This window comes from Gavialis gangeticus, unplaced genomic scaffold, assembly GCF_001723915.1.
Source record: "Gavialis gangeticus isolate Ggan-Ray unplaced genomic scaffold, GavGan_comp1, whole genome shotgun sequence".
Classification (NCBI taxonomy): Eukaryota; Metazoa; Chordata; order Crocodylia; family Gavialidae; genus Gavialis; species Gavialis gangeticus.
This window is the reverse complement of record NW_017729024.1, coordinates 103246091-103257995: the sequence shown is the minus strand read 5'-3', so window position 1 is coordinate 103257995 and position 11905 is coordinate 103246091. Positions and strand designations below refer to the sequence as shown.

Below are 11905 nucleotides of genomic sequence, written 5' to 3'. Positions count from 1 at the left end.
AGCATTGATGGAGGGCAAGGGATTTCCCTCACCTGGGCCTCACTGTCCCGTAATAGGCAGGGGCAACCTATGGGACTGATGAAAAACCGATGCAAAGTACCCATTAAGTAGGTTGGCTTTTTCCTAGGCATCAGTTGTCCCATCTGGTTTAGCAGGGGTCCAATGTTGCACTTGCTTTTCTTCTGGCTCTCCACGTATCCAAAAAAGGGCTTTTTATTACCCTTGATACTTGTAGCTAGTTGGAGTTCAGTTGCAGCCTTGTCTTTCGTTGTTTGTTCCCTGCCACCTCAATGTCCAGACCATTGCAGAATATTCCTTCTTGGAGGTAGATCACGTCCTCCATTCTTTGTAGGTCTTTCTTTTTAGCCACAAGAGGTCCACCAGTTCCCTGGTGAGCCAAGGGGGCTGCTGTGCCCTTTTGCTGACTTTCCTCTGAAACGGAATGGCATTAGCTTGTGCATCAAGGATCGCTCCCTTGAGGAGCAACCACTCTTCCTGAACTCCCCTCCCCTTTGGGTCATGGTCCCTTAGGGCCTCACTGACAAGCCTCCTGAGCTTGTCAAAGTCAGCTTTCCTGAAGTCGAGGACTTCTGTATTGCTGGCTGTCTTGCCAGCTTTACAGTAGATGGTGAAGGTGATCAGCTTGTGGTTGCTGTCACCCAGCTTCCCATTGATTTGTTAGGTCGCCAGTTAGGTGTCCCTGGTTGCCAGTACCAGATCGAGCAGCGCTTTATCTGTCGTTGGCCCGTAGACCTCTTGTGTCAGATAGAGGTCATCCACACACGAGAGGAAGCTTTGCGACTGCTCGGATTTAGTTGAGCACTCTTACCATGAAATTTCTGGGTAGTTGAAGTCTCCCATGACAACCATGGACCTGGAGCATGCGGCTTCAGCCAATTCCCTCGAGAACTCCTGGTCAAGCTCTTGACTTTGGGTGGGGGGTCTGTAGTAGACTCCCACCATTGTGTCCCCTGTGCCGTGTTCCTCACAGATTTTAACCCAGAGGGTCTTTAGCCATTCACCCTGGTCGCCAATGTCAGCTAGCAGGGACGCATAGCTCTCCTTGACGTAGAACTACGACCCCGCCCCTTTTGACTATTCGATCTCTCCTTTACAGAATATAGCCGTTTATACCCATGGTCCAGTCATGGGTGGAGGCCCACCAGGTCTCCATTATCCCTATGACATCGTAATTATTTGCATTAAGCGGGAGGACAAGTTCCCCCTGTTTATTCCCCAAGCTCCTGGCATTTGTGTACAGACAAACAAGTGTCCCCTTGGGGGCCCTTGCCTTGCCTACTGGTTGTTCCAGGGCTGGGACAGGGGTGGGCTCCCTTAAGCGCCTTGGCCTGCTTGTTTGCAAAGCTTGCTCAGCAGGCCAGCAATGGCGATTAGTCCCCCCATCCCCCGGCAGGCTTAGTTTAAAGCCCGGTGGAGCAGGTCAGCCAGGCTGGCTGAGAAGAGCCTCCTCCCCAGCAGAGAGAGGTGGAGGCCATCCCTTCCCAGCAGCTTGCTGCCTCTCTCACCAAAGAGCGGACTGTGGTCATGGAAGCCAAAGCCTTTGGTTAAATACCTGGATCCTCCTCTCCCTCCTCATCCCGTAGCCCGAGACTGGGAAGATCGAAGAAAACACCACCTGCATCCCCAGACCCTTTAGTCCCGCTTCCAAATCCCTGTAGCGCCTAGTGACTTGGCTGGGAGCTCTCCAAGCCATGTCATTGGTGCCCACATGGATAAGGAGCATAGGGTAGTGGTCAGTGGGCTGGATGAGTTTAGGGATCTTCTCCGCAATGTCTTGAATGCAGGCTCCTGGGAAGCAGCAGACTTCCTGGGCTAAGGGGTCAGAGTGGCAGATTGCCCCCTCACTCCCCCTCGGGAGGGAGTCTCCCATGACAAACACTTTGCGTTTTGTCTTGGGGGGAGCAGGGGTGGTAGCTACAGTAGTGCCTGTGTTGCCTGCGGGAGCTGGCAACTCAGCAGGCCCTTCTGGGGCTGCAAGAGGTTTGTACCTATTGCAGCTCCAGTGGGGCAGGGGCCTTGGTGCGACGGGCCTTGGGGCCCTTGACCACCTTGGTCCAACCCCTGGGCTGGACAGTAAGGGAGGCCCCCGAGTCCGTCCTTGTCCTGGTAGGAGACCATGGTCTACCCTCTGTCTCCTGGGGGAGAAGGGTCTGGCAGTACGAGTCTGTCGCCTGCTCACAGTCCCTGATGGCGCGCAGTCTCTGGACTGTGGCCTAGAGCTCCTCCAGCTGGCACGCCAGAGACCCCAGTAAGGAGCAGACCTCACAAGGGGAGGTGGCCATTCTCCTGGGCCCCAGAGCCTGAAAAAGCGACAGGCAGCCCCTGCAGCCAAGACCTAGGGGCTCTGTCTGTGTGGAGCCCAGAACCATGGGCTCCATTTGGGTGGAGGTCTCTGAGGTGCCAGAGGTGGAGGCCGCAGACCCCGAGGGGACCCGAGGGGTGCGGCACATGCCCATCAGTGTCATTCCGCTGGTGGGCTGGCTACGGCCGTGTCTGGCTTGCCTAGGGCGGGAGCGCACAGGCAGGGCCTCAGGCCCTCCTGCTCACCCTCCTGCGCAAACTCCACTCTAACTCATGCACTGGGCAGACAAGCACGTCTGTTTGCACAGCCTGTTCGCGGGGCTCTGGTTGTGTGGGTCCCTTTGGAGCTGGGCGAAGTAGGGGCCAGGGCGAGGCGAGACCCCCCTCGGCTCCAGCTTAACCACCTCCCTGTGGCTAGGCTGGGGCTAGTCCCTCCTACCCTCCTGAGAAACCTCTTTTCCTACTTCACAACTCTTCAAACTGTTTTTAGTTATACCTGTGCCTGCTTTTCTCTGAAGAAATATACACTGTATCCCAATCATACATTTGGTTCAGTAAAAGTTATTACCCACAAAAGTCCTAGGTTAACTTCAGTGTCATTCTGTTCTAAGCGACTGTTATACTGTCCTAAGAGCAGTTTTCCTTTCTCTTTCATCCTCTGCCTGTCTTCATTGTTTGTCATGTTCTTTTCTCCAGTAAAAAACTTGGTCCAGAATGTTCCTAACTGGCACAAGAATTACCTTTTACTCAAAAACGGGATTTCCATCATGACCAAGCTCTTTAATTGTTCTCTCTTCAGAGACTGCATCTGTAAAGCACTGTTTACATTTATGGTGCTATATAAATTCTCTCTCTCTCTCTCTCTCTCCCCCTCAAAGAAATTAAGCAGTGCTGTAACTAGTTATTTTTTGCTTTCTTGTGAAAACTGCAGTAACCTTGGTTTAACTAGTCAGAATTCACAATCTTCCACTTTAAATTTTGGAGCCACGTTCTCTTTCGAGCTCCATTATCTTTGTGCTAGTTAAACAAAGCGAGGGCTAGAATTTGGCTTTGTTTAGCCAGCTAGAAATTCCTCCCCAGAGGGTGAAGCTCTTGCATGTCATAGCACTAATCTAGGCAGTTTTGAACCTGCATTGGGTTTGTGGTTGCACTATAAAACGCCAAGGAGTACAAAGTGATAACCAGGTCTCCAAAAGCCTCATTTACCATCTTTTCTGTACTAAGTGCATCTTGGGAGCAAATGTATTAGCTTAAATGGATTTTGTCCTAATGATATAGCAATGTCCATAGTTTCCTGACTTCTTGGTATTTTCTAGTCAAATTTCATATCTTTCTCTCAATACTAAATTACCTAGCATATGCAATATTTTCTTCTTGTAGGCATTCCGGGATCTTCCGGACACGTTGGATGAAATAGATGCTTCACTGAATGAAGAGAAATCGAGAGTCTCCTGCTTCACAGGCCTGAATGCTTCTGTACGTTTTCCTCAGTATAGTACTTGCCTCCCACTCTGTCCTAGAGCTCTTGGTAATAATAAGATAGACAGCAGGAACAATGTGCTGTAAATGCCAGATTCTGCATCTATTAGAATTTTAAGTAGGTTCTTCCAAAGGAACAGCATGTTCTGTGCCTTTTTGTGCGTGTGTGTGGTTTGTTTGTTTTTTTTAAGGCACTGTAACCTGAAAGACAGCAATTCCTTACAGTTTCTTTGCTTCAAAGCTGTGTATCTTGTTCAGTGTATAAACAGTGCAATAAGCTATTTAATTGCGGGTGAACAAATGCAGCGCAGTGTGATATTTTACCATTAAAATTGAATTAATAAATGTCAGTTTAAAAGACTGTATTTTAAACGATGTTTTTTTTCTCTGTCAGGTTGTTGAAGAGTACAGCAAGAGGACAGAAGAAATACAGCTGTTGACAGAGGAGCTAGAGAAAAAGAAAAAAGAATTGAACAACTACCGGCAAAACATTTTGCAGGTAATATTTGACATGAGCACTTCTGTTTCAAATGTGTCCTTGCCTTATAGTTAATGAATAACAGAGAAATCTAAGTGGATGTATTCTTACTTTAAGACGTACCACATTCATTAAGACATTTCAAGTTATGTTAGTGTAAAATGAGATATTGGCAATCTTTAATGTAAAACCACCTGTTAAGAACTGAGTATTGAAATTGCTGTTGAGAGTTACTATACTATTACAATGATCTTCACATTATTTATTTTAAGGTCAAAGAAAGGTGGCTTAATCCTTTGAAACATCTGGTCGAAAAAATTAATGAGAAGTTCAGTGCCTTTTTTAGTTCTATGCAGTGTGCTGGTGAAGTCGATCTTCATACAGAAAATGAGGTATGAATCAGTATGTATGTCAATAATGAATGTTTGCATTTTAGTATGTGTTCTTACATATTTCAAAGGACCCAAAAAAGATGGCTTGGGATTGGGGGGAATATGGGACACCTACAGGATTTAATTAACTTTAAGACCTCTTGACCCTTTTAATTGAAATTCCAGTGTTTTAAATATTGAAACCAACTGGTTAGTGTTACTGAAAGAAAACAGATCTATCACCAGATGTGTAGATTTTAGTCAGTCTCACTGGAGATTTCCAAAATCCAACTGGAACTGAATAACTGTAACATTAATATTAATGTTATGGTCCAAGACATTTGGCTATCCCATCTTCTTCCTCCTACAGGTATCTTCTCTGTTATATCTGCTGGTTCATATTTTCTGGATATAGCCACACCTTTTCTACTAAAGCAGAAACCTTTAGAAAGAACCATGACTATTGGAACCCCACATATGCTTCATCAGTCAGGCTTTCAAAGTTGGGGGATGTAAAGAGCCATAGGTCTGGTTCTCTGTGGACATTTGCACTGAATGGAAACAATAATCCTGCCTTTCTTTTCATACTTTGCTATTCTCTCCAGTCAGTCAGTGTCCCATATAGTAGCTTAGTATTTAAAGAAATACCATATTCAGGTAGTGGTTGCTTCTGTAATTCAGCGTAATACCAGTGCTTACTTGCCAACTGGTGACTGAAGCCACCCTTCACAATGGCACCAGCTAGCTGTGGTCTTGGTGCTTAATCTGTCTGCAGTTTGACAGACTGTGATGTTTACAAGAAATGTCTTTTATACTTGGTCTCTGATAGTGGAAAAAATAAGTATTTGAAGTGCCTTGGGGAGGAGCTTTGAATGGAAAGGAATGAAGTGAAAACTAATATAGTTTCATTTGAAATTGATTCTCTTTAATGAGGATTTTGAGAGACATTTATGAAATGGACCTTTTACATGAAGCATGCTCTGTTGTAATGGCAAGCTATTATTCACTACAGTCCACATTTTTTATTGCTGCTTTGGAGAAAAAACTACTGTGAACTATTCAAATTTTGTCTTAAGTGTTTAAAATAAATTAAATGCTGACGGCTCTTGATATCCTTGAGGCAAAATTTGAAGTATCTTCTAGATTATGACTTGTTAGAGAATTTGTTTCCTAGTTGGGGAAAAAACAGCACTTTTACATGAATAGCTCATTTAATTGTGTTGTTGTAGAGAACTTTAATATTGTGTGAAGGTCAGGCATACTATAACAACGCTTTCTACTTGTTTATACATTGGGTCTGACTCTAATAATATTTGTTTAACAACAGTTTTTTTTATCTGCAAAAGAACTGGTTGAAGAACAGAAATGCACAATTGGAGAAAGAGTTAGCATTTATTTATGTTTACAGGCATCTGTTTTCTGGTATCAGTCTAAAAAAAGAACTTTAAAAAAGAGGAAAACAAAAGCCCTAACTTTTTTGCTTTTAAGTGAATGTAAGTAAATTAGGATATCCGTAGCATCTTTTTCAAAAACGATGATGGCTGTTGACAGAGAAGTAAAGAATAGTGACTCTTGAACAAAAGTGAACATGGACAAATAGCTTATGAAATATAATTATTTTTCAAAAGAGCTCGAATAAGCTGTTAGAAAATCCATCTTTTCCCACTTAACCTTTAGGTGAACAGTAGTTGTCAGCACAAATGTAGTGATTGCACTGTATCCATGCCTTATTTGAAAACTACTGATTAATGACAGTTGGTGTGATCATGGACATGAGCAAGGTTTTCCCTTCAGATAGACTGGAACCCTAGGAAATACTAATGACTTAAATTGATTGTTCATAAGCAAATCCACCACTGCTGTGCACATTCCCCCACATTCTTAAGCATGGAGCCATTTTGATCAGCATTATCCATATGGTCCACGTACACATCAAGATTTTGTTTCATGGAATTTTTTTCTTTCAAAACTCCTTCTGGATCCAGAATGGCTTCTAATAACTACAGATGGACACTTCAAATGCTTCTTTTGCTTGGGAGAATCCCATATTCTAGGAAATGCTCCATCTGTAAATTTTTAATCTTCTAGGTTTGGGAGGTGAGTCTAGAGGTTTACTTCCTTGGCAGTCTGCCAAGGCCTGGCATCAAACTTAGAAATCAAGGACCCCCTCAGATGTATCTCTTGGGATTTGGTGTGAGCAATTCCTATTTACCCATAGAACATCTTTGTCCAGTTTGGCCAGAGTGGACAAAAATCCTCAGTGGATGAGTTTATAGACTTATAAAGGCAGAGGGAGTTACAGGGCAGATCCGTCATGAAGACTGTCTCCTTATTGTAATCGCACTGGTGCGCGAGGCAACAAGATGGCGGGAGTCCCCGCCCTCCATGCCATGGGACCAGGGAGGGGAAAGTAAAAGCGCGCGCTTTTTGAAAAAGAAATCAGCAGGTGATAGGGCAACTTACCACTTGTCATCACAGGCATCATCTAAGTAATATAAGGGAGTCCCTAGCCGCACCGGTGTGAGGTCATTTGTTACCCGCTCCATTGTTACAAGGGACGCTAGCCTGATCATCTAGCCTCTGCCTCCCGTCCGCGCCTAGCAACCGCCGGACACCGTTTGTACTTACTGTGACATGTCAGCATGTTGTATTCTCCTCGTTTGCTTCTGTCTTCTCTCACGCAGGGCTGCAGCCGTAAGTAATTAAAACTCTTCGATTGTTTTTCTCATCACCCCACCTGTTCCTTGTCAATTGTTTAATCACAACAATGTGCAAGCCAGACTTGCACGACCCCACCGCCCACTAAAAGTCCCGAAGCTATGTCTCCGGTCCTCGCGCACAGCAGTAGCAGCGTGACATGGCATCACGAACAGGATCGGGACTTTTAGACCCACTGGTCACCGCATGTCCGTGGGGCAGGGGATGCCGCCCCACTGAAGATGACACCGAATTGTGGGTGCACGTGAGCTACCACTCTGCTAGCTCAGCCCCCAAAACTTGCCGGGGTTACTTGTCCTTAAAAAAAAGGCCAAAAAGAATGGGCTTTTGAGGGGTTGCCCTCAGCCTTGGGATGTCTGTTAACGGAGCCCAGAACTTTATTCCGTCCACTTGATGAGGGGCAGACAGTGTCGCTGAAGAAAGTTAAGGGGTACGGGATAGGAGACTCCACCCCAGCACAAACCTGGGCGAGGGGACTGCGGCACTTAAAGAGCCTTGGAGTCGATTATGCGCGCGGATAACTACCGCTGCCCACCCTTGAAGGAGGGCTCCATGGGGTATGAAATGGCGGCAGATCTGATAAGCGACTTAAAGACGCATGGAAAAACCGCATACAAGTGGACGGGGCCCACATGGGATAAGACAAAGTGCCTGAGTATTCTGTATCAGCACTTTGTAAATACTGTGCAATCGTATACTTATTTGGAGTCTCAACTCCATGCTGCGGTGCAACAGGCGGCCAATGAAGGCCGAGAGAAAGTGAAGCAGGAGGCGGAGGCGCCATTGCCTGGGAAGCCTGTGGCTTCCTCCTCAGTGCCGCCCCCTCCATACAATGGTCCGGAGGGTGAGCAGGTAGAGGAAGCTCCATCTGCCCTTTACCCAACACTGCCAGCTTCGCCTGACATGCCACAGTCCACGCCCCCAACGACACCTGCTACGCCTACGGCCTACCCGATAAGTACCACGAAGATCGCCATCGGGCCTGTGGGACAGCCAATGATGAGCACCTCCTGGCGAAGTAGGTCACGAGCGGAGATACGTGACCTACTCACCTCCATGTCCCGCCACCTGGGGGAGCCGCCATTAGTTTGGCTGGGCTGCATGGTCATAGATTTCGGTTATGATTGAGTGGACCAAGAAGAAAGTACGATGATGCTCCGTAGCCCCACCTGGGCCTCCGGATTAGGAGGTGTTAATGCTGCCATTCACAATCATGACTGGCCAATTCCCCTCCCGGCGCTAGTAGTTATTGCTTTGTCTATGACGCTGCATACGGTCCATAAGGGGCCCAAATCCACCACCGGCAGAGGACGTGACCAATTGACGAATTATATAGTAGGGTTCAGTTATTATCACTGGGGCCCAAATATTAATCCAAGAGGGAATCTTACCCCAGAACAACAGGTGGCCCTATACCCTCAGCGATACCTCTCCGATCCAGGGTCAGTCCCAATACTATTGGTGGGAGTAACTGCGGCCTGTGACCTTTATTGGCCTAATGATCCGACCTCTCGCCTGTGGCTACAAACATTCTGCGGACAGCCAGTCAGTAGCATGCCTGAGGCCCTCCATAAACTGCCCGTGAACCCCCCGCCTAGCGGCCTCGCTTCAGCTGTTATGGCTGTATCCTCAGGTGGCTCCAGTGGTTACACCATTAGCCAACCGAAAGACCCCCCGCGACGCACACCAAAAGACCGTGCCATGTTCGGGTTCCTCCTCAATCAGGGAGGAATGAGTAAGCAGCAAATCCGCCGACTGGACCAGGAGACGCAGGAGAAGCTAGCCGCCGCCCTAGGATTCCATTGGAACAATGAATACCAGGATGGACTTAGAAGCAAGAGAGAGGCACCCAAAAAACGAGTAGCAGCTGCTGCCTCCGGAGCCCCACCCGGGGACAAGCGGCCATACGCTACAATATGGTACTACCACCCTTCCGACCCAGCAGCTGTCTCTGCGCCCCACCGTACACTGCTGGACACAGGAGCACAAGTCAACGTTGTTACCCCCACGTTGCCCTATGTTAGTACGGGGGCCAATATCTTTGTCCAAGGGCTGAATGCAACGGAAAGTGTTTCAGTAGTCAAAATCCTAATCTCACCGTTCAAACCAGTGCGAGCAGCAGCGAGGTTGTTCCGAGCTGTTTTGGGCACCCAAGTTCTGTTAGGAGTGAGCGGCATAAGACAACTTCATCTTGGAAGATCCGTGTTACAAGCCCCCCCTGATTAGAGAGCCCTCCATCGTGCCGTCCACCATCAAGGTTCACCCGTACTGCCCTGAACTTCTCTGAAAAAACCTATAGAAGTTCTGGCTGATACCCACAAAAGAACCTTTAAGGGCAAGCCTTAACAATTTATTGCAGACCCTTCTTGCGAGGGGCCAAATAGAAATCGTTACCCAATCCAAGTACCTTTTGCCAGGATGGGGCATCGCGAAGCCATCGAATCCTACCCAAGCCCGACTCGTTGTCGATTATAGAGCAGCCAACGATCGAATAAGACACCTGGCCACCCCAGCAGCGCTGTCCATCACTCAACTACTCCACGATGTACGTTTGCACACACAATCATGGGCCTACAGCGTTGACCTGAAGGACATGTTCTTTTCTGTCCCCTTAGACGATATGGAAGGACTTCTTAATATGTGCGTAAACGGAGTGATGTATAAATGGAAAGTATGTCCACAAGGCTATCGCAGTGCGGCAGCGGTGGGGGCACTAGCTCCAGTCCTCGAAAGCATAGCAACCCCAAGCTCCATGTGCATCTATTCATACGTAGACAACATACTAATAATTGGTACCAACCCCACCATGGTGCAGGAAATAGGCGATCGAATGTGTGTGGCCCTCACTCAGGCCGGCTGGACAATTAATACGGAAAAATCAGTAATTGAGCCTAATAAGCAGTTCATGTTCCTGGGAATTACGTTTTCGCCCTCAGGAATATCAATTGGAAAACCTGACCAGTTAGCCACCTGGAAAGAACACCATCCGAAAACGAAAAAACAGTTCCAAGAATTTTTAGGACAACTGATGTGGGCCCGACACTTCCTGCCGCCACGCTTGCACCCCTTTGTTTGACATATTCAAAGAAAAACACTGGAACACGCCTGGCGCTTCTGGGACACCTCTGACACGAAGAAATTTAATGAACTCGTTGAGTTTTTCCGCACGCCATCGCACCTCCGCAGTTTCACACCGATGGAGCCCCTGCGAGTCAGCTATAACTGGTTGAAAGACCAATTATCAGTGGTAGTATGTAATGCCCAAGGTGATCCAATTTATTACAACTTTGCTGCCATTGCGGGCGAGCAACACTGGTATGGACTTGCCTGCCTGGCCCTCCAGTTGGCAAGCCCATTTTCAGTACAGCACAGCGTTATTTACGGGCCTAGCACCGAGACCTTGCCTGGCCTTAACCCCAGCAGGCCATCTGCTTGTTTTGGCGGCCTACCAGTAACTTGGACTAGGCTGGTTAACGATGTTCATGCCAAGTGGGGCAGTTGGCAGTTCCAAGAAGACCCCCCAACCAGCACCAGCCTACCAGGACCACATTCACCTTTACGGAACAACTCAACCAGCGTGGTTAGCATTGGATGGGTCCACTAAAGGTTCCTCGAAGTATGGCGCTGCATGCCAGGCATGTGACTGGATAGAAATCCAACAGATCAACTATGATACCAATGCCCAGGCATTGGAACTTTTGGGGTTCCTTAGTGTTCTCCAACATATCTCAACGGCCCATAATCTGGCCTGACCGCTGTGCATTATAGCGATCAACTCGGAGTACATTTATAAAACCTGCACCAGCGGTGCAACCCCCACTGCGCATATTCCTCTATGGAGCGCTGTCTTTGAGGTTATAGATAGTCTTCACCCGCCCCCCTTAATAAAACATACTCGATCGCACCGCCCTGAGACAGAACCTGTCCATGTGAACCTCGATGCCAAGCTCCAGACGGCAACGGCCAGCGTCTCCACACCTACCGTCTCCTCGTCGGACCACCTTGTTCAGTGGTTACACGAGTTTCTGGGGTCACCCTGGTGCTAACAGAGCATCTTGCCGATGGCAAAGACTAGGGGGCAACCCAGCCGAAGCACGAGCCCGTCAGTGGGTCACTGCCACCCGGAGATGTGTCACCTGTCAAGCCAGCAAGCCCACTGCCACAAGACGCCATGAAAGAGGGGTTTTTGCCTCCGTTCATTTCTGTCCCAGTAAAACCTGGCAAATCGATCTCATCGGCCCTCTACCAGGAGCAAAATCCCATCCGAAAGGGGTAGTTGCCGTCGACTTAGGAACTCGCAATGTGGCCTGTGTTCCTCTTAAATGCACCACAGCGAAAGATGTACAAGATGCACTTCAACGGATAATTCAGTGGTGGAGTGAACCTGTCGAATTACAAGCAGACGGAGGACCCCCCTTCACTAGCAAGTTACTAACCCAATTTGCCATGGCACGGAATATTATGCTCCACATGCTTCTTCACTATCACCCAGAGAGCAATGGAGTAGTAGAAAGAGCTATAGGTCTCTTAAAACAAG

General features: G+C 47.7%; 1 protein-coding gene across 1 annotated transcript in view; it reads left to right on the top strand.

Moving 5' to 3' along the window:
* SMC5 (structural maintenance of chromosomes 5) overlaps positions 1-11905 on the top strand; it is a 118603-nt gene that overhangs the window by 93444 nt on the left and 13254 nt on the right. The window contains exons 19-21 of the mRNA XM_019517470.1: positions 3703-3798; positions 4196-4300; positions 4552-4671. Coding sequence (XP_019373015.1) covers positions 3703-3798; positions 4196-4300; positions 4552-4671 — 321 coding nt within the window. The remainder of the gene's footprint in view (positions 1-3702; positions 3799-4195; positions 4301-4551; positions 4672-11905) is intronic.